General features: G+C 38.2%; 1 protein-coding gene across 1 annotated transcript in view; it reads left to right on the top strand.

Moving 5' to 3' along the window:
* Positions 1-1,559, top strand: part of LOC136863079 (synaptotagmin-12) — a 61,350-nt gene extending 59,791 nt beyond the window's left edge. The window contains exon 7 of the mRNA XM_067139409.2: positions 1,336-1,559. Within this exon, the coding sequence (XP_066995510.2) occupies positions 1,336-1,506 (171 nt within the window). The 3' untranslated portion in view covers positions 1,507-1,559. The remainder of the gene's footprint in view (positions 1-1,335) is intronic.
* The last annotated feature ends 21,925 nt before the right edge of the window (positions 1,560-23,484 follow it).

Raw genomic sequence — 23,484 nt, 5'->3', positions numbered from 1 at the left:
GCCCTTGTTAGTCAGACCCTCCAACGAGGGTGGGCGTCAACTGCCGTGTACGGGGAACTGTGTCTTCTTTTAGTGGAGTATAGTGCTGCGTATGGTGTATGAGCTGCAGGAAGTTTTGGAACAATACAAACACCCAGTCGCCGAGGCAGGGGAAGTAACCATATAAGGTTAAAATCTTCGACCAGGTTGGCAATCGGGCTCTCTGAACCGTACTACGCTGACCATTCATCCAAGGAGCCGGACTACCCAAATATTAGTATAAGGTGTGTCTAAAGGCATGGTGAATTGACCGAAATCTCAATGACAACGTGTAGTAACACTGCGTGCATTCGCATGTGAATAGAGGGAAACCTCAAGAAGTGCCACGTAGTTTTGAACACAGAGCTGAAGCAGGTTACTCTGTTGCGGCCAGTCGAAGGTAGTGCCTGCGAAGACTCGTGTCATAGTGCAATGGAGCAACGCACAAACGTAACGTTTTGTTACAAATGAGCAAAAATGGCAATGCAGACGCATGCGATTTTGTTGCAAGTTTACAGAAGCCGTAAACAGCAAATATGTTTACGACTGGTTCAAATGCTTTAGGGATGGACTGGAAACTCTTGATCAAGCGCCACGTCCGTTCTGCTTACGGATTGCACCAGCATCACATGCATCTTCATCACCGTTTATTCCAATTTATAACAAAACTTGAAGTTTATGCGTTCCTCAAGTACACTGTGATGCGAATCTCCACACCCACCATGGTCGACTGTCTGTAGTACACCAACCTGTTTCAGCACCGTGTATTCAACACTACGTGGCGCTTCTCGAGATCTCTCTCTATTTGCGTGCACATGCACGCAGTGTTACCACACGCTGTCATTGCGATATCCATCGGTCCATTCACCGTACCTTTTAGACACACCTTGTGCTTGTCAATGTGTCTTAATCTGCTCGTGAGGATATCCATACCCGATTAGCAGAAGTGAGTAACCACATACATTTTTGTCTACTGTAATTGCTAATATTGAAAGAACTAATATTATAAGGTATGTATTTCCTCCCATCCTAGCGTAATAGAGAGAAATTAATTATGTTATTTGATTACTGAGCGGTATTTTTGCCATAACAAAGAAAAATAATCCAAATCAATCCAAAAATTGCCAAACCTACAACAGTTGAAAAATACATACTATTAGAATACTCAATATTTAAATACCTTGTTAGTGTTTCTTGTGCATCCTGTTTGTTCTGAAAGGTTAAATTGTTTTGTACTAATAGCGTAAAATACTATTTAAAAATATGTTACATTTGGAATTAGAGTTCAAGTTCTGAGTTTATTTATACTTCTTTCAGACAATCCAGCTGCGGCTGACAGTAGCTGACAACACAGGTGAAGCTCGAGCTTATTCTGTGGGTCATGTGATTGTTGGAACTCAGGCTTCAGGGAAGGCACTATCACACTGGAACCAAATGTTGTCATCATTGAGGAAGCCTATTGCTATGTGGCACGCTCTGCGCAAGTAGATGACACTATGCAACATATGAGTAAATGATTCAGTGATGAAGATACTTGGATGACCCATTCCCTATTTAGTGAGGTTGTGAAAAGTGTTATTTTAGAGTGAGCTATAATTATATAAAACAGTGGAATACTGAAGTCGGAAGATGCTTCACTAAAGCTTTTTCATGAAGCAGAAAACTCATTTGAAAGCCATTCTCAATTTGAAAATTGCATTAGAAATTTCGTTGTTGAATATTAATTGATTCTAATTTGAAATGCCCAGACAGAGATTCACTTAGAGTCTGAATGAATAGCTTGAGGTGGTATTATCACCACTATACTGATATGGTCTCTTTTTATTCACAATGTGTCAAATCATATGCAGCAATGAGAATGACATTCATAGTGAGAATTTTGGTTTTCTTCAATAGAGAACTTTCATGATTTGAAACCATCAGCTGGGGTTTCTTTAGAAAAAAGGGATAGCTATCTTCCTACAAGATTTAATTAAAAAGTGGACATATTTTCTCTGAAGAGGCATAATTCTTGATGTTATGTATAAGATGAGGTTCTTATTGAAGAATACCAGAGCAAACTATTTGTACCTGGGAAGTATCCTTATAAATTATAATTATATTCTATTGACCTATTCTGGCTTAATATAGGTACAAATTTCATAGGTATGTATTCTATTAATTCTGTCTGTGATGGACAATTAATAACTCAACATAATTGCACTAAATTGACATTTTCATCTTGAACTGAATAGAAACACGTTCTATGTAATCCCAACAAGCAGAGTTATGGAGAGGCCTAGAGTTGTTTTTCATCACTATAAGACCTATCTGTGTTGGTGCGATGTAAAGCAACTATCAAAAAATTTTGTTTTATCAGATAAAGTAATATTTATTACAGTATCTGGTATTTAATGTGGTTTTAACATTTAGTGGTGAAAGAAATTAATACTATTTTTTACCTTTATCTGTTATATTGGATTACTAAGCATTTCCAGTGTTGATTTATGTCTTGTCTTATTAATATGGAGGTAAATAAGCAGGTGAATAATTATCATGCTCATTTGTAGTTTCTTGGAAATGGCAGCATGAGAAATGCCTGAAATGAAGCCTATCTGAACATAGAAGTTACACAACAATCAGCATTGAAACAAATTGTCATCTTGAGAATATAAAAGACCATCAGACCTCTTCCAGTAGCAAGTCAGCAGAAAATCAAAGAGCTGGTATAATTGCTTTACTTGTTTTATTACAAGATGAAATACCACAATGGCACATTTTAAATGTAATTGTTTAATGAGAAAATATGATCTCATTCTTTCTCTTTTCATGCTTAAGGGTAAGAGACTGCAATAAGAAACTATAGTCAACCACGGACGGTGCGTAGAATGACAGTGCCAGTGACGTTAAAAATATAAGAATAGAGGATTTGAAATTACCTAGGTAGAGCCAAACCAACTACTTTATTAATAATATACAAATTATTGCATACCTTTAACCAGAAGAAAAATTCCGAAACATAATGGTGTACCAAGTGACTTACTATCCTGTTACCCATGTCTATCACAAGGGACAGGGCTATAGAAAAGAGCTTCAGCCTTCCTCCCCCTCCCCTGATCCTTGAATAACCACAATACCTGAAATAAGAGTTATAAAAGGAGAGGTAGTGATTATTGTTTTAAAGAGAAATAAACGAGATAATCATTCCCTGGTTATAATGGGTGAAGAGATATCTGAAATTCCCTCCCACTTTTATAGCTAAGGAGCAGTGATTCAGTGATTCTCACTGCTCCCACTAGCAGAGTATATGTCTTATAGCCATTGTTGGGGATGTATTGTGCACAGCCATTAGGTGTATGGAGTTGTCTGCTCATGTCACATAAGAAATGTATATGGAACTACAGAAATTACAGAAACTATACCTATCTCCTTACTTCCTAGCAGGGGTGAATGCTGGTCATGAAAGTCAGGCTTGCTCTTCCGTTCGTGAAAGTTGGTGGGGGTGGGACATGCACAGTTCTGAATGAATAAAATTTATAAACCCAATAATCGCTAAATCACATGAACATTTTAATCATCGGTTACATGAACATGCATTCAAACTGGTTACGTCACACCTTCAAGAATGGCCAAAAGAATAACAAACAGACTCATTTTATAATCATTAATAAATCATGACAAGCCAGTGATTATATAATTTAAAAGAGTAAACGTCAAACTATGTACACAGAAAAATTGCAACTATTTATTAGATCTTCCTACTTGAAAACAAACTCTACTCTGCGGCTTCTCTTTACAAAACCAACAATAACTTAATCATAGAAAGAGTACTGTAATCTAATTTTTTTAATGCAATCCTTTTTTTCAATCGACAACATAGCTAATGATGATAGCCTCTCCTGACATTGAGTCGATCTGCAATATTATTAATGCGTCTCAGTGTTGAAAAAGAACGTTCTGCAGAGGATGTAGTAGCAGGAATTGTTGGTACAAGTTTGATGAGCTTAAAAATTTCTGGCATACCCATGTACAATTTATTAGTATGCATAAACTGCATTAAGTATGAAACACTTTTCTCTTTAAAATCAGAAGATGAATACATCACACTTAATTCGGTTTTTAAGCGAACAATGTCGAAAAATGACCCATAGGTCTTTTCTAGGGCAGTAACATCACTGCATGGAAACCTATTTCTGTGCTTCTCAAACAAATCACAATCCAACAGCGAGAAGAACACAAATTTCTTTATGCATTTAAAACGCTCTCCTATTTGGACAAGTACATTGTCAATTTCATTGAATAGACGTTTGCATTTTGATTTTTCTGGTTCATCACTAATTCTTCGATTTTTAGAGCATGGCTGTCCTCCATAAAGGTCAATTTCAGTATCAACATGTCCATACAAACTATCAAAATCTTCATCTCTCATAGACTGGATATTTAAAAAGAGCTCCTCGACCTTCTTGCCATAGTACTGAATATCCAGACCTTTTGTTTGTAAAATATTGAACACAGTATCGGAGAATGAAAAAATCTTGGAGAACACTGCCAGCAGAAATCTAGTGTTGAACTTAAGTAAGAAGAACAAAGATCCTTGTGCTTTAAATGTAGTGTCTTCATCCCAGTCGTCTGAAGTATCCTGTACATGTTGAAAGAATTTCACCACCGTATCATAATATTCCTTCACAGTATTAATAAGACGTGAAGCAAAATTCCATCTCGTTGGTGCTACTGTTGGCAACTTCTTCTGAACAAAATCTCGAAGAGCAGCTGTTCTCTTTGTAGACTTTGAGAAAAAAGCAGCAAGTCCTGACATTGTTTGGAAGAAAATTGTACATTCTTTGATTTTTGAAGCAGACTGCTGTAGTGTTAAATTCAATAGGTGGCTATAACAATGCACAAATGTCGCATATGGATACTGGTCTTGAAGTAGTTTATTAAGCCCATTCACATGACCGGCTAAGATAGCAGCACCGTCATATGTTTGAGCCACAATCTTTTGCTCACAACTGAACTCTTTTAAAATAGCATGAACGTGATTTAAGAGGGCTCCAGCAGTGCGATCTTTACTAACGTCTTAATAATGTATGTTTTCTCTTGGATAATCCTCCGAGAAAATGGATTTGATAACAAGCTGTCAATAATGCACGGTTCGGAACCCATTGCAGCACGTCAAATCGTTCAGAATATATGATCAGGAACTTACAGTACACTACTCACTGACACAAATCACTAGATCTGTAGCCCTCAGACCAGAGCTTCCAACTACATATTACAAACGTGACAGCTTGCAACCGGCCTTGAAGAGAAGAAACCTGCGCGCGCATACATTTCTCGCTGTGTCGACAGCTCCGCTGAAGCTCCTAAGACACGAGCAAGCCTCGCTGGACTTGCCAAGATATATGCAACATACGATTTTTATAATGCAGATCTATTACAGATACGGTAAATATTGTAATTTTATTAACTCGCCTGCTTTAGAAAAATATTGCGCTTGCGCAGCAAGCGTAGCATGCTCGGAGAAATCACCCCTGCTTCCTAGTATGTCTGGATTTTACACTACCAGGATAGCCAAAAAGGATTACCATAACAAAACCAACATATGCACAATCAGAAAAAGAATATCTCATATAAGTTTTCATTTTAAATGCAAGGTTTTCTCTATATTTAAAACTCTCTCTTCTTTACTTTAATACCTTTACAATACATTACACACTAGATACCTATCCATTGTAGGATATTTTTCCTCAAATAGCACATGTTGTTCCTCCCTTTCTCAATATGACCATGTAAATGCCCCAGACACATGCAAAAGAAGGGTCTTTTGCAGATGGTACTTGCATGTGATTGCGCTTAAAGAATGAAATATACAGGGCAAGTCTCTCTTCTATGGAAAAAAGTATTCAGGTGGTAAGGAAGTTAATAAAGCCAAGATGTATCATCCAGTTCACTACTTCATTGTTTGCTACAACTGTATGCTGGTAAGACAGCAAATTCTAATACAGGCCTCCATTTGATGACTTTAGAGCAGCTGACAGTCCATAGTAGTACTTGTAACATATGCAATTTAAGTATAAGTGTGAATAGTGGGTGTGCACCAGATCTTTCCATACTACAAAATGCATAAATAATGTTGATGAATGTACCTTATTTAACAGGGCCATCACTGGGTTTGGATAGAAACAAGGTCAAGCAGTTAGTGGCAGCTTCCACAATAGTTAACACTGAGTAGATCTCTTTTGCTTGAAAGAGGCAACACAACCTGATATGCTGTTTCCAACTTAGATAAATTATAATTACCAAACAGTAGTAGTGAAGCAGACCACACTTCTTAGTTTACTATCCTCCTATTGACCTCCCTTGGTTTTGCCATAGAGCATAGTGTAGAAGCAGATTCCACAGTGGTCTACATTTTGCTTGATAGAGGTAACACAAACCGATGTGTGTTTTCCTTCAAATTAGGTAAACTGTAATTAACAAACCTTAGTGGTGAAGTGGACCATACTTCTTTGCTTACTATACTCCTGTAACCACAGTCACGTCTTTGCATTCTGCCAAAGAGAAGAGACTCACTCTAATTATTACAGTCTAATAATTTTACTAATCCAACTTTACAAGAGAGGTGTATCAACTCCTACTCTCAGCATCAATGTTCAACCAGCAGGCAGAAACAATATACCATAAGTTTCAAACTACAGGTGTATGAAATGTTTGAGTGGTTGTGCAGTGTGGGGTAGGCCGTGTCAGTAAAATAATCACCATGTAAAAGAATTACTATGGGTCAAATTCCAGCACCTTGGTTACTTCCAAAACTATAAAAGTAGTTAGTGAGATATGAAACCAACAACATTAATTTTAAATTATTTGTACCCAAACTGAAAAAAAAATTCCAGAAACATTCATGCACTGTGGACTATTTAAATATTTGCATCAATTTAGCAATCTTGAGGGAAGTGAAATGATCTGGGATAAGTGTCTCAGATGGTAGAATACAATTTCTGATTCCAGGATGTTGAATTTGATCTTAGATAAGTCCGATGGTATTTGAAGATACCCAAATAGGCCGATCTTGAGTTGACAGATTACCAGCATATAAAGGAACTTTTGCAGGACAAAGTTTGTGGTACCTTGGTATTCCTGAAAGCAGTACAAGTAATTAAGGGGATGTAAAACCAATAATATTATTTTAAAGTAATTATGACCGGGCAAGTTGGTCGTGCGGTTAGAAGCGCGCAGCTATGAGCTTGCATCCAGGAGATAGTGGATTCAAACCCCGCAGTCGGTAGCCCTGAAGATGGTTTTCCGTGGTTTTCCATTTTCACACCAGGCAAAAACTAGAGCTGTACCTTAATTAAGGCCACAGCTACTTCCTTTCCGTTCCTAGCCCTTTCCTATCCCATCGTCACCATAAGACCTGTCGGTGTCGGTGCGACGTAAAGTAAATTCTAAATTGATTATGGAGGAAATTTTATGTTTTGCCTACAAACTGTCAGTTGACATTAGAGAGGTGCTAGAAACATAGAAGTGTTGAGTAATTACCACCAAGCAAGTGCCTGTTGCCTGCTTGCATTCCGCAGATAGTGAGTTCGAACCCCACTTTTAGCAGCCCTGAATATGGTTTTCCGTGGTTTCCTATTTTCACATAAGGCTCTACCTTAATTATCGAAATAGCATTATCAAATCCTACCTATTTGTTTTTCTTTGAAGAATATGCTTGTAATTTATTCCATATAAATGGAAATTTGCTTGTTTTTCCTTTGTACCCACCACCCCGAATAGAACCGGAGAAGTAGAATATTTCATCTCACCATTGTTGGTTGCTCAATGCATTGTAGAAATTCATGTTAATGTACAAACTGTTAAATTTCAAACATGATTTTTTCAGTCCAATTCTAGGAATTATATTACCTATTACTTTTGTAATATTTCAAAAAGGAATATTCCTTCAATATTAAACCGAAAACTCTTGAAAGGAAAAGCAAATTCAAATTCAAGGTACTTCCGGACTGGAACTTCTCCTTTCTGCAATTTTCTGCACAATATCCAACCATATTTAACCAATCAGCATGATGGTTTTAAAGTACCTTCTGCATAAATGTATGTCCATATTGATAAACTAGGTTTTTATTTTCTACTCAGTTTCTGGGAAGAGTAAAATGCAATCACGAAGGAGGTTGCAATGCTTATTTTATGAATGAATTTCTCTTAAAAATTTAGAAGATAAACCATAACAGTTCAAACATTGTTCAAATACATTTCGAATTCTTTTAATTTAGGAAGATGCAAGAATACATGCCAGTGAAATGGTTAACATCTAATAATATTTAACACACAAAATGAATAATATATGTAACAGAAGTTCTTAGAGTCTAGTCAAGTAATTGAAATAATTATTCTTGTCAAAAATGTATATGTAATAAGTGGCTATTGTACCTGCTGTTGTATTCTGTCTGTTGCGAGAGTCATGCTCCTCAGTTTACAATGCTCTGCATTACAGCTCTTATACAGGATACTTTCAATTATTACGTAAAGGCATTATCATTTATTGCAGTAATAAGATTACAGCTCATCTAAACAATATTCGGGACATTTGGAAAAATATCTGACAACAATGACCCAATCATATTGAAGTTTCCTAGTCTTAGTTATGCAAAAATAAAAAGTAAACTATATTGGTACCTGGCATGTACGTTTAACTTATTGTAATACCTGATTTTGTAATTATGTGGTCACTAGTTCCGTACCTCCATTGAGAAACCATTCCAACTGTATCAGTAGCAGGGTTCATCACCCATCGGTTTTCGTAGTGTATTTAGGCTATCAGTGCAAATGGGCACTTGATAACTAGATAAAAATACATACACAGACACAGATAAAAGTCATCCACGAACACAAACTAAAAATTCGAAATTGAAAATACTGGTATATTGTCATAGGTATCTTTGGTCACACACTAATATTTAAAAGCATCTCACATGTGATTGAAATTAATTTCCTCAATTTAGATACTGTTAAAGACGTCATCAAGATGCACATGAACATTAAGAACTATCGTTTATTCTACTTCCTTTTCAATACTTCTGGTTACAAGGAAACTATCGATAAGTGCATATAGAAACTGACAATGGAAATTTTAGAGACGATAAGGAAGCAATGTACAGAAATATAGTTGCAATTTCGAGCTGTAAGGTCCTGAAATGGGCAGGGAAATATCTAATAAGATCGTATGCGTGACCATATAACTGGGCGTGGACAGCGCTGGTAACCAGGGCCGTAGACAGACCGGCTTTCTCGGGTCATTTTTCCGGGGCCCGGGTCGTTGCGTAGTTGGCAAAATAATTTATATAAATGAATATAAAAGCGAAAAATAAATGAAATAAGGTAGAAAAATATCTGGTCATACTTTCAGAGCGCCTGTGATTTATTAGCGGTTATCCTTATATTCTTGTGTTTGTAAGTAATACAATAGAAAAGGTAGGTTTTACATTGCTTTGAAGAACACGAACTATTGTTGTCTACAAGGGAAGAGCGTCCGGTTGTTGAAACTGCCTATCTAACTGGCTTCAAAAGGGCAAACGTCCTTGAACGTATTTATAAAATCGTGTTTGTCTTACGTGTTGCCTTGCGTGTTTATTTGACTATTCTTACAACTGTTACCAGTGCCGAAAAAGCCTTTTCAAAGCTTAAGAGAGTGAAAATTTTACATTGCTCTACAATGACACAAGAGAGACTGTCAAGATTTGGGATGGCTAAACTTGCAAACAAAATCAACATGGATGCCGCCATTGATAATTTTGCAACAAGGAAAGTACGAATATCCCCTATATGGAATGTAATTAACGCCAGGCTCCTTTACTCTCCTTTTATAAGATATAGATAAGCCAGAAGTTACATCGCACTTATCTTCAGTTGAGTAATAACGTAATATTCTTCTTTTTAAATATAGTAAGTTACTAGGCCTAAAACCAGTAAACCATTAATAATTACGTTCTTGAGACAGCCTTTTCATTTAGCATTTAGAAACTAAAACACATTAATAACAGGCAACATGTATAATTTAGATAAGTTAAAGATTATTCTAACTTCAAGGCAGTTTAAACATTGTACTACACTTTAGGATTGGATTGTACTGTACTGTACTGTACTGTACTGTACTGTACTGTACGCTATGACCACGTCAGGTTGCTAATATATTTTATCTCAAATGCTTACTATTAATTTCATTTAATTTAGAAAAGAAGCTATCCCACCATTCCATGTAGGCTCTACATTCAAGCGAGGCCTCACCTTTCAAGTCCTCGTGAAATAATAAAGAACGTTAAATTATACAAACAAACCTATTGGATAGATCAGAGCAGAATTTAGTCAAATTTAATTTAATGAATATTATAATTATGTATGGATGAACTAGTCCAGTATATCTACATAAAGACTTCGTTAATGTGTTGAACGATGCAGTAAAACTAGGGATAATTTTTAAGACAATTGAAAAACGCATTCGAAAACATGATAGGGTGCATTATAAAAAGGTGAAAACTTAACTTCACCTTTTAGAGTTTTAATTTTATGAGGGTTGAACTTTAAGAAATGAATAATAAATTTACAAAAATAAATCATTCCGCGTTTTTGTAAGGGAGGTCAACGAAATTTTCTTGCCCGGAGTATTTTTGGGCGAGAGAGAGGAAGGGGGGCCTGTCAAAGCTGTCCACGGCCCTGCTGGTAACCACCTGAAGCGAGCGCGTTAGGGTATCTTAAGCTTTCTGTGCCACATAGTTAACACTTACTACATGTTCTTTTGAGAGAGCAGTCATGAATCCGGCTAATGATCTAGAGTAATGCATTACGTTATTTCCGTGAAAAAGGTTTCTCCTCTTCCCGTAAAATAACTTCGGGAGAAAGGAAGATGGTCGACATGTGATTGAACTAACTGAAAATCATACCATGGGTGCCAGCATTGCTTTGGAGTTGTGTCTGGAGACAAATAGTGATAGTGGAAGCAGTGGAACAGCGACACCTCATCTGCATTATCTGAAAGAGAAGGCAGCATACCGCTGCCGGGTACGAGAGGTGTTACGAATTCGAATTTGAGCCCAGTGTCTGATTTCCGTCAATCCAGTGAATCAACATCACCTGAAAAATCTACTACTTCAAGCTATCCTTCCAGTCCACAGAAGAAAGTGGAACACGTTGTAGATCTTACGTATGAAAGGAGAGCTGAAAATGTATGGTTAAATAAGGGGGATAAGAAGCGGCTTTCATTATCCTCTGTTCGCAAAAATTGTCGTTTGGCGAGATCTCTACAAGTGTGCATATGGAAGAACCAATTAGAATCTACGTCATTAAGTCCCGTTGAACACAGGACATTGGTGTATAACAAATTTTCTCGCTTTGCAGGAACAAGAAGGTTGAAGAGGAATGTTTGTGGTGAAAACGTGCGACTTTAGACCTTGGAACTTTCAAGAAAGTTTTCAATGAGGCAAAGTAATTTCAGTGCACCCACTGGTTGGTTGAGTCGCTTCAAGAAAATGTACAGAATCAAAAGGAGAAAAATCACGAAATTTGTATCCCGTTTATATCTGCAAGAATCTAGTAAAGTCGCAAAATAATATATGGAAGCAGCTACAAAGCGATCTTTAGATCACATCCCTTCTTCAATATACGATACAGATCAGAGTGGATTTGTGCGCGAAACTTACATTTTAAATATTTTCATTCACGGTCATTGTCATACATATTCACACAGCGGTAGTAAAAGATACAGTGTGAATCCCACATAAGGTAAACTTGTGTGTGGGCTTCAAGAATACCATAGCTATATTATACGGCATGGCATCTAGTGAATAGCATTTACTCCAATAACATTTTGGTAATATTATACTAATTTTATGAACTGTTTTCCTGCATATGGTGTAATTAAGGAGGAAGCTGGAAATGAGAGGCATGGGTTAGGGAAAAAGTTGGTTTTATAGTAGAGAGGAATAGTATGCTAGTTGATTTAAGTATGATAATGGAAGTGTATAAGTTGATTTCCTTTGTAATAAATGTTAATGAGCCATGCGATTAGCCTTTTCTTCAGGGTATACTGGTTGCCACTGATCACGACTGCAGGTAATGCGCCTAGACAACTTAGATTTCTTTGTCTAAGTAAGGTGTTCCGGCATGGAATACTCATTCCAGTTCTGTCTTGCAGCCTAGTACAAATTTGTGAATTGTGTTCTTTGCAGAAGAGTATTCAAATTTTATGCATGTATAGGGTTACTGACGGCACAAATAGCTACCGTATCTTAAGTATCATGCCGTTCTGGAACAGTTCATATGTTGGAAACGTCAGTGGCTTTTTGTACATAACTGTCACTATGTAGATCTTAGCCAAATATGAATCAGGCATTCCACCCCAAGTGTTAATTACATATTGAGTTTGTGATTAAATTAAGGCAAAGTATACAGATTTAAAGACTTTTGTTGAAATAACATTTCCATTTTTGTAAAATATATCAATTTCGGAAGTTTAATTATCACGTTTGATATATGAAAATCCTATTTCAGATAACATTTTATTGATTTATGTAAAGTTTAACAGTTGCATTTTTTAGGTATTGTTGCAAGTTGGTGCGTCGAGTCTTGGTGTTAGGTTGTCTGAGGGTTGCATTCTTTTATTATGTGAGAAGCAGAGGAATTTTGTTTTGTTTCCATTTAAAGTAAATAGGTGGTTGTTTAGACATTTCTGAATTATGGATAGGGCTTCTTGAGCTCTGTTGAAGGTGTCCTCTCAAGTTTCACCTGTGACTGTAACTATCATGTCATCAGCATATGAGGTAATTTTTGCATTACAGTTTAGCTCACGCAGACCATTTATATAGAACAGAAAAAGAATTGGTCCCAACACTGGTCGTTGGGGTACTCCGATTTTTTTTTACTTGAGCACGTTTACTTACCTTGCGTATTCTGTTAGAAAGAAGGCTTTTGCTGAGATTTAGAGGAATTCCACGAATGCCCACTTTTCCAACTATTCTGAGGAGTATATCGTGGTCTACGATATCAAATGCCTTTGTTAAATTCAAAAATACAAAAATAGTCCTTTTAACTATCAATGGTTTTATACATAATCGGTTAAATAGGATATTGCACCTTGAGCGCCAATTTTTGGTCTGAAACCAAATTGATTTGACGACAATATGTTGTACTTATTCATGTAGTTAAGTAATCTTATTTTAATGCATTTCTGTAGTAATTTTGAAAGGTGGGTTGTGAGAGAAATTGGGCAATAATTGTTTAACTCTCTCTTATCACTTGATTTATGGATTGGGACTATGAAAGCAATTGTGAATGGGTCTGGAAATTGTCCTTTCATTAGTGATAGATTGAAAATGTATTGCAGAGGCTGTAGAATATGTGAACTGTCTTAAGTTCTTTTCTAGTGCAGCTAAGTGATTTATTGTTTCTATTACGGGAAGAAAAAGATAGATTGTGGTTGAGGTATTGCATGAATGTCAGGTGTACATGTGTCATTAGGTTCTTTGCTGGTATTTATTATTTTGTCAGCAATTTCTAAACCTATACCACTGAAATAATCCACAAATTTGTCTGCATTAGTAGTCGACTGGGTTGTTTCTTGTGAATCTGTAAGATTTGTGCTATCTATATCTGAATTTCTGTTTTCGTTCCTACGTGTTATATCTATGTTTTTCCATAGGATTTTAGAATTGTTGGAGCTTTACATAATTTTATTAGAATAGTACTCCTCTTTTCCTATTTTGATGAACCTGTTTATCCAATGTAGGTGTGTTTTATGTTTCATAATACTGTTTGTGATCTCGTATTTATTTGAGGACCACATCCTTTTTTTACAAGTGTCTGGTGTAATTTGTCCCTTATTCTAATGGAAGTTAGGACTTCAGTGGTGATCCATGGTGTTAGCTTTCTGAGTGTTGATCTTAATGTCTTGTGTTAGTAGCGTGTTCAGAAATATACTGAGTTAATAATCCAATGAAACTACCAGCCGCTTTGTGGATATCAGTTTTAGTCAGGACAGATTCCCAATTTTCTTTTTCTAAGGCTTTATTTAAAGCTCCGTAGTTTATTCTGGCATTGTTCGTTGTTTTTCCTTCCATTTGTAGTATATGATATTTCTGGGATTGTTTTTTATGAGAAAAATAGGAATTTGATCAGTGATACTGGTATGTAGAACATATGAGTCAAAATTGTTATTTCTATGGAATTTAGATGTATGTGACCTATACATGTTCTTTATGTATTTTATGTATTCATTTTTAATTTTTTGAGCGTACTGACCAGTTGGGTTTAAAATGTCAATCTTAATATCTCCTATTATAAATGGGCCGATGCATAAGTTCGTGCGGTATTCTTTTCGGTTGGCAACAATGCGCGTGAAGGGATTGCTTTTCGTTATTCCGTTGTTTTAACTAAGTTTGGAGTTTGTGTGTTATGATACACAGGTTTTCTTCATTGTGAACGTATTATTTATGTATATTTCAGACAAAAGGATATAGAATTTCAAGTTGAGAAAAGTGAGTATTTCGGACACATTTTACTCATTGAGTTTAACTAAGGATCCAGTGCAGCAGGAGCTGCGAGAACAATTTTTGAAGTGTACGGGAATGAAGCAATTGCTGAAAGAACAGCACAAAAATGGTTTTGCCGCTTTCGAGCAGGGCGGTTTGACTTGTCTGATGATCCATGTTCTGGAAGACCTTCAGATTTTGTCGAAAATCGCTTGAATGAGTTGCTTCATGAGAATCCTTGTCAAACAACACGGGAAATGGCGCAAGTTTTTGAATGTGATCAGTCAACTAATGTACGCCATTTGCATTCGGTAAGTAAGGTACAGAAATTGGGTATATGGATACCACATGTGGTAAATGACGGTAAAAATATCGAGTAAACATCTGTTCGTCATTGCTTGCCCGGCACCGGTTGTTTGTGATAGGCACGAAACATTCCTTTCGAACATTGTCACCGGTGACGAGAAATGGTGCCTGTATGCCAACATGAAGAAGAGGAAAGAGTGGCTCAGCCCATCAAAAAAATCAACTCCCCGTGCAAAGGGCAGTGCCCATCCACAGAGAATCATGTTGTATGTTTGGTGGAAAAAACATGGTATTTTTCGCCATGAACCTCTTCCAAAAAACGTAACGATTACCTCTGCTGTGTATAGTGACCAGCTAAGACGGCTTGTCGTTGTTACTGTTGACAACAAAGGACAAAGATAACAAACAGTCTTATTGCTCCATGATGACGCTCGTCCGTACACAGCGCAATTGACCAAAGGTGTGATTGTTGAACTTGGCTGAGATCCTCTTTCTCATCCTCCGTACTTCCCTGACCTTTCCCCTCAGATTTCCATCTTTTCCGCTCTCTTTCTAACCACATTCAGGGACAAGTGTTTTCTGACGAAGCTTCTCTTTACCAATGGCTGACAGATTTCTTCCAGTCGAAACCAAAACAGTTCTACAGGCGAGGCATTCAACTGGTACCTGAACGTTGGCAGAAGGTCACAGAGAGTGAAGTGAATACATCACTGAGTGACTGTGATTGTGAGTTACAGTGCATGATAGTGACAGTAAAATAAAATATAAAATATAAGAACCGCACGAACGTATGCATCGACACAATATATAATGTTTGTCTGCAGGTAGCTGTTGAAGTGTATATCCTAGTTATTGTATTAATTTCTTTGGGCTTGTGAAGGGTGATCTGTACATAGCAAGTATCAAGTAATTTTCTTTATCGTATTTTAAGTTGAGTAGGCTATCATTTCCAGCTTTCATGGTTTTCACAGTAGATATTGCAATATTTTGTATGAGGGTCATATGTGTGTATACCTTTAAGCTGCCATGTGTAGAATTTTGTGGGGTATGACGTACTCATAACATCCTAAAATAGAGAAGGGTATATCCCTAATTATTTGTGTTTCAGATAGTAGTATAATGTCTGGTTTATGGTCCAGTTGATTTAACATACCTAACTAGCATGCTTTCAAAATTCATCATGCCTCTTATATTCAGGTGCATAATTCTCATTTCTGCAGTATAGTTGATTAGTTTGTTCAAGTCTTGAGGGGTGAAATGCCTGTAGTGACATTACCTTGTAAGGTAAGGCCTCAATCATGATCTACTTTCTTATCCATAGCTTATTGTCTAGTATTACTATTTGTAATTGCTTGGTGCACACATAGATATAACTTCAATATAAGTATATTTATGAATCACTTGGCTCAGGTACACATACCCTAACTTGTGTCCTCCATCACTCTTCTTCGTAGGAGCTGCTGGTAGGTCAACTGCAGTCTTGATTTGCAGTATCGGGTTGTCCTCATTTTTCCTCACGAAGAAATTTCCGTGTTTCTTTCAAGCGAATTTGTAGTTCGTGGAGTGTTTCATATTTCTGGCTAGCCGATATAGATTTTGGTTTTGTTTTGTAACATGTGCAATTAAGTATACTGTTGTGTCCTCACTGACATATATCTGCACCGGCAAATTTCCCATGTTTTGTTTTTTGTCCTTGATCATGTTTTTGTGTTTTACGCGAATAGAATTTCGCAATTATGAGAGAAGTCTTCTCCCTTCCGTCGTTGTCCGTACCCACTGGGAGTTGGTGGCGATATTCAGTGTCCCGGTCAAGTTGAATTTCCACTCCAACTGCACCTGCAATTTGAGTTACTACATCATACACATTCTCGTCCTTAGAGACTGATCTGCCGCCGATTTCTAAATTGTAATTCTTAGGATATTGCTCCACATCATTGATTTGCTCTTTCAAATGATTATTTTGTTCGTTCACTATTTTCAGCCTTGTTGTCGTTCACTTCGCTGGTTAGATGGTCTGTATACTTTTTAACTTCACTGTTTTGCTGTAGTAGTTTATAATATTTTCTGGCCTGAACTCCACTGAGCTGCCGACGTCTTTCGGGAATTGCTGTTCACAACTTCACATAGGCTTGTATCGTCTTATTTGACCTTATCCTGCTGAAAAGTGTATGGAGGAGATTTAGTAAAAGTAGGGTTATGTTCGAATTGTTTACAATGCCACGAAACTTCCCCTAGATTTGCTAGCATTGCCTTAAAAACAGCATTTTAAACTCGCGCACAGTTTAAATGGAACCTTTCACCCAACTTCCCGTCACACTGTACATAATTTTCGTTCTCCTTGAGCGACATTTTGCACGTAACATTGCTGATATTGAGCGCCTTGATGCAAATGAAAGTGAAAAGGACTCCATCGTTTGTTGATGAGAAACATACAGAAACAGTTCTTCAGTCAGTTAGTGCACTCACCCATTCGTACACAGTTATACCTACAATTAGTATTGTCGATATTCTTTTTCCGAAATTATTCATTGTAGGCCTACTACAGGAGGCAACTGAAACTTTCGGTCGAGGAGTTTCCAAAGAAATGTTTTATGTCGAAAATATATTTGTAATAGCCACAAAATCTAAGATATGTGGGGGGGAAATTAAAATATTGCTTTTAAGAATCCTTCTTCCCGTTCTTAGAAGGCAAGTGTTTGCTACTGTTAGATCCTTGGACTCCGAGGCTTAACGTTTGGGCCTCCAAGGCGTGCAATGCAGGCGGGTGGGCGTCTTACGGGTCCTGTCAACACCCTCTGCAACCACAAGCCCTTATGTTAAAATTGGCAACGTCACACTTCTGTCAAACGGTAGGCTGATGGGTTCATGGTGGGAAGGTAGTGACAAGAATAAACAGGACCGGTTCACTGGCGAAATGTCTCCGAAAATACAACACATTACGAAAAATAAACAAGCAAATAAATATCACTAGAAATAGACAATAGTACAAACATGCCGTTAATTTCACCTAAGTTGATAATTACAATTTACCTTAACGTCGTAGGACCTGAAGTTTCCTTTTCTCACTGTTTTGTTCATTTCCGTCGCTTACGCGGTCAGGAGAGTTGTCCAATATTATTTTCCCAAACTTACCGACCGGTTTGGGTATCAATCCCTTCACTTTCTATCCACAGATGCACTCGTTAGTGTCGCTGTATACAGCATAGTTTTCTAAACTTTGTAATGATAGCCAAACAAGAATGTTCCACTGATAACCTAGATTCCAAAAAAATACTCGCCAACAGTTCTGAGTTCATAATACTCTGAAATAAAGATGATACATGGATATAAATACATAAAACTAAATCAGTGGGCACTGACAGTCCACCTCGCTGTGTATGATCAAAATATAAATCGCTAATCTCAACCCTTTCCTTTCCTAAATACACTAGTCTCCAAAAGTTAAGCATAATCACTAAACGAGGACATACAGCCTGATAGGAATGTCAGACGGACTGCTCAACAAACGGAAGCTGAATCACACACCATATGTCACACAACTTGTCCAAAAAACAGTGTAGAAAGGTTCTGATAGCTAAGGTACACCTTTAAAAACAACTAACAAAACTTGGCAATGTCTTCCACAACAAAATATGCTGTTAATAGGGTGTATGGTTACCCCTAACGGCCACACATGCTTTGCAGCGACGTGGCATGCTCTCTATCAGATGGTCCAAGAGCTCTTGTGGCAGTCGATCTCATTCCTCAGAAAGGGCAATGCGAAGGTCTTGGAGGGTCCATGGTGGAGGCTGGCGGGATGCAATTCGCCTCCCCAATGCATCTCAGACATGTTCTGTAGGATTCAGGTCCGCAAACCTCGCTGGCCAGCCCATGCTATGAATGTCTTCCCCATCCAGAAATTCATCCACCAGAGCAGCGCGCTGCGGTCGGGCATTATTGACCATTAAGCGAAAGTCTGGACCAACCGCATCTCTGAAAAGTCGAACATGTGGGCAGAGTACCTCATCCCTGTGTCTCCGAGCGTTAACAGTGTTCTTCGGACCACCCACGAAGATATGCAGGTCCGTACGGCCATTCAACATGATGCCGCTCCACACCATGAGGCCACCACTACCATACTGGTCCCGTTCCACGATGTTCCTGTGATTGTATCGGGTACCAGGTTCTCTCCAGATTAATGTGCGACGGGAATCGTTCTGCAAACTAAAGCGGGATTCATCTGTGAATAGCACATGCCTCCATTTATTCATGGTCCAGTACACAGTTTGCCGGGAAACGGCAACCGCTGAGACGGCTGCAAGCTCCGCCGACAATTGTCTTGCAGGTGCACTCCGATTTCGTCGGGCGGTTAAGGCCAGATATCGGTCTTTCTGTGGGGTGGTACCCTTAGTGGACCTGGTACTGGCCTACGACTAACATTTCCTGTGTCTCAAAATTGTCTCCGAAGCCTGGAAATGACACTTTGTGGCACATTCAAGGAAACGGCGACTTCGGTCTGTGTCGGGCCTTCTTCCAGGCTGCCGATAATTCTACCATGCAAAACGGGGTCCAAATAGCGTCGTTGTGCCATTATGTCGTCACGTTCACCACGAGGCAACACTCCGCACACTATAACAGGGCAAACACAACTGAGGGTATATGGGGCGCAGGCACTGGCTGTGTTTACCTTGCGATTACGCCGCTAGTCAAAGCAGGGAACACTCCTTTCCTATACAGGGCGAACACGTAACGTTGGTAGGTGCATATATCGTGCGATTTGCGGCCTATTTCCTGTTGCCCTGTTTACTCGTAATTTATGCTTAACTTTTGGACACTAGTGTATACCAATACAAAATTCAGAATTCAGGAACCTGAAACACTAGCTGTCTGGTACTTCAAGTAAATCGACATTTAGAAGATAAAACCACAAACATTCACTGCCTATCTAACACTTCCAGTTGGAGAGATTTAATTTTGAAGAGAAATGATTCAGAAGGTCATTAAATCACTAATTAAATCTTGTTCTTTCCTTCTCTTTTCTGAACACCTTCTCTTCGCGACTCGGGGACTCGTCTCTCAGGTGGTGTACTGTACGTTAGGTAGGAAGGTATATTTGGAAAGTGGGCCACAACTTCTTCCCTCAACTTGGGAAACCTTAGAGCAAGTTTCGTGACTGTTCCATTATATTGTTTAAAATTTCCAAAAGCTATCCTTTTCATAAAAGTGTTGGGCACAAACAACAGACGATAGAGTTGGATGCCAGTCTTTTCGCTGAATAGCACGAATCCATGTTGGCCTTCTTATCTCTTCTTTAAGGAAGGAAAATGCGGACACGATGCCGTTTAATTTTACAGTGCTGTCATAATTTGACTTGAACCCGGGCACACCACACTTTCTAGGCATTGCAAATATTTTAAATAAGTTAGTTTGACACACAAATCGGCGAAAGTAGCCTACCGGCGGAGATTATGTAAGTAACAACAGGTGAAAATATTTACCTCTACCAGCTTTAAGCAGGTCTTATTATGCCATTAAGAATGTCAAAGGGAGATACTTTGATTTCAGTACACGAATGAGTCAAGTACACTACAACTTAAAACGAAACATTAGCACATAGTCTAACCGTATTTACATTCCGTACAGCTAAAGCGCAGAGTTGCCGTTTCTCACAACCTCACGGCTTGTATTTACAGAAGGCGTTGGGTCCGCAGATTTCCCCAGAAAATGTATATAAATAAATGAATAAATAACTTTACTCAAACGTTACTCTGCACGGGACATCGTGTAATGTTTGCAGAGTAGGCCAAAAATTTTGGTTTTACAGTGCGTATGTAGAATAATTGTCAGATGGTTGCATCTGCCTGCAAACAATTGTTATTGTGTTGAGTCTAAGATATCTGTCACAACACAAGCGGTACACTCTCACACAAATACCTGCGCCAAGTTATTAAGGTCTATTAAAGAAACGGTGAAAACGGTGAAAATTGATACCACAAATATCAAATTATAGACCTAATTATTTCTGTTTCGGTTTCTTCCGCGGAACGATCATTTTCGAAACTGAAACTTATAAAAAATTATCTACGAAATGGTATGACCTAAAACAGACTCTGTGAACTCAGCTTCGAATGTGTCATCCATGGATATCATTGAAATCGTCAATGGCTTTGCATCCCAGAAAATATGCTGGACTACCTAGTTTCTTTAGAATTAAACGCGAGTAGAGTTAAGTTTTAAAACTGTAAAGATAAAAGATATAAACATTATTTATTTACGTTGTAATTCAATCCCTACAAAATACTTCACTTTCAAAATAAAATCTAGTAATAGATTAATTAGTTTTGTAATCATATATAAAAACCTACAACCTATTTTCCAGTCAGTGACCGGGTCAGGGATGGAAGGAATGAAGCCCCCATCTTGCGGCGAGGATAGGAATTGGGCCGGCTGCCGAAATCTGTCGCACTCCTCTGGGGCAATGATTAATGACTGACAGATGAAATGAAATGTTAATGGAGAGTGTTGCTGGAATGAAAGATGACAGGGAAAACCGTAGTACCTGGAGAAAAACCTGTCCCGTCCCTGCTTTGTCCAGCACAAATCTCACATGGAGTGACCGGGATTTGAATCATGGAACCCAGCGGTGAGAGGCCGACGCGCTACCGCTTGAGCCACGGAGGCTTAAATTTGTAATCATATAATAATAATATATTAAATGGATATAGATTGCATTAATGTATCTGCTGCGGTTAAATTTAGATTTTATACAATTTCTTTGAAGTGGCCCAACTTGGGTTCCTGCAGGCGGTCATCTATCACATTCGTTACATCTCTGCTTGGACTACTTTACTGATAAAGGATGTGTTGAGAACAATCCTTCAGGTTCCTCCCGGGAGTACAGCAAAAGTTTAGCTCTTGGATAAGCTTTCCTTCTGGCAATAGAAGGCTTTGTATCGCCGTTTAACAAACTTGTGAAGACTTTCAGTTTAATGTTTATCAGAGAAAGAGCATACCGGTACTGAAAACGCATTTCCTCATTCATTTTCGATTTTCTTCTCTACGGAGAGACCTCCCGAGTTCGAAGTGCCTGCGAAGTATTGCCTTCAATCAAGTAAGGAAAACTGTGAAGAAAAATGTGGCCTTAAAGTGCATATTCGTTGTGCGTGGTTCCAAAAATATTCGTTTTATTAACATGCGATTAACGTACCTCATTTTCTTTTACATTCGATCCCTAACAATAAAGTAGCCTTGGCGCGCGGTAACCTGCCAGTTCCTTCACCCCTCTCCAGCACAATTTAAATTCCGTTTCGCTGGGCGCCGCGCCAGTAAGCAAGATTCAGGGGTTGTACAGTAGCTGTCACACGGATTTTGTATAAAGATTTCGACACCTTTCCATTTGAAATGGCAGCTAAATTTTTGTACATAAATGCTTTATGATTTCCTTATTTGCTCAGCGAAATTTTATTGAGGGTTTCTATATGACCTTATCGATAGTTCCCTTGTAAGTAGGACCAAGACAGACTCCAATCCTCCGACCATAACAGTACCCTCGATCGTTCCAAGATGGCGAATCGAAGAGTCGGACATGTCGGTAGCGTGGATTCGTTGTTTTCGCTTGCAGTCGGTAGAATTTCTTGAACATTTGAACGAGCAAGTGGCCGCGCCGTTTGAGTCACGTAGCTATCAGCTTGTATTCAGGAGATAGTGGATTTGAACCCCACTGTCGGTAGCCCTCAGTATGGTTTCCTGTGTTTTCCCATTTTCACACCAGACAAATCCTCGGAATATACCCTAATTAAAACCACGGTCGCTTCCTTCCCACTTCTATCCCTCTCATATCCCATCGTCGCCATAAGACCTAGGGCCGATGACTTAGATGTTAGGCCCTTTAAACGACAAGCAACATCATCTACCATAAGACCTATCTGTGTCGGTATGACGTAAAGCAAATTGTAAAGAAAATTTATGTTAAATATTAGTTTCTTTGTAGAATATAACTGTATGATAGTGTGTATTTGAGCCAGTGGATATTTAGGATCTCTACGTTTACACAGTAATGTGAGAATGTCTTTGTTTTGATCGTGCTGAGAACCGGGTTTAAGTCGAACTAGGTCAATGCCTCTCATACTTCTATTCTTAAGTTTTCTAAGAAATAAAACATTAACAAAGAAATAGATTAGGAATACACATCGTGGCTATTTTGAAATCAATGACAAAACAGTATTCTGCATACGCCAATTTGAGAATAAGTCTGAGGTTAGGGAAGACTTTTTTTTCTCATTCTAAATAGTGAACCTATTCGTATTCCTAAAAAAATATAATTCAGATAGATGATAATTGGTATGGTGAAGTTCCGTCAGTGTCTATGTGCTTCAAAGTGTCGACTGATTTCGATGCAAGTGTAGTTTACAAGAATCTGTGATTGCCTGCGGAAAAGTTTGGCTGGATCTTGGAGTGTAACAAAACCTGTAAGAGTGACAGATGGAGCAATGTATACATTGTTCCACAGATGAAATAGTGACTTTGAGGGATTAGCTGGGTTTGAAATGCAGGGTTTTACAGTACCAATACCTTCCGATTCATGCTGTAGTTATTTGTTATCAAGCAGACTACACCAAATTGGAGCTCATCCATGGAGGATAAAAACATGAAAGTTTGTTTAGGGTCAATATAGATTTTG

Source organism: Anabrus simplex, chromosome 2, assembly GCF_040414725.1.
Source record: "Anabrus simplex isolate iqAnaSimp1 chromosome 2, ASM4041472v1, whole genome shotgun sequence".
Taxonomy (NCBI): Eukaryota; Metazoa; Arthropoda; class Insecta; order Orthoptera; family Tettigoniidae; genus Anabrus; species Anabrus simplex.
The sequence above is the reverse complement of the archived record's forward strand: the minus strand, read 5'-3'. Positions and strand labels throughout refer to the sequence as shown.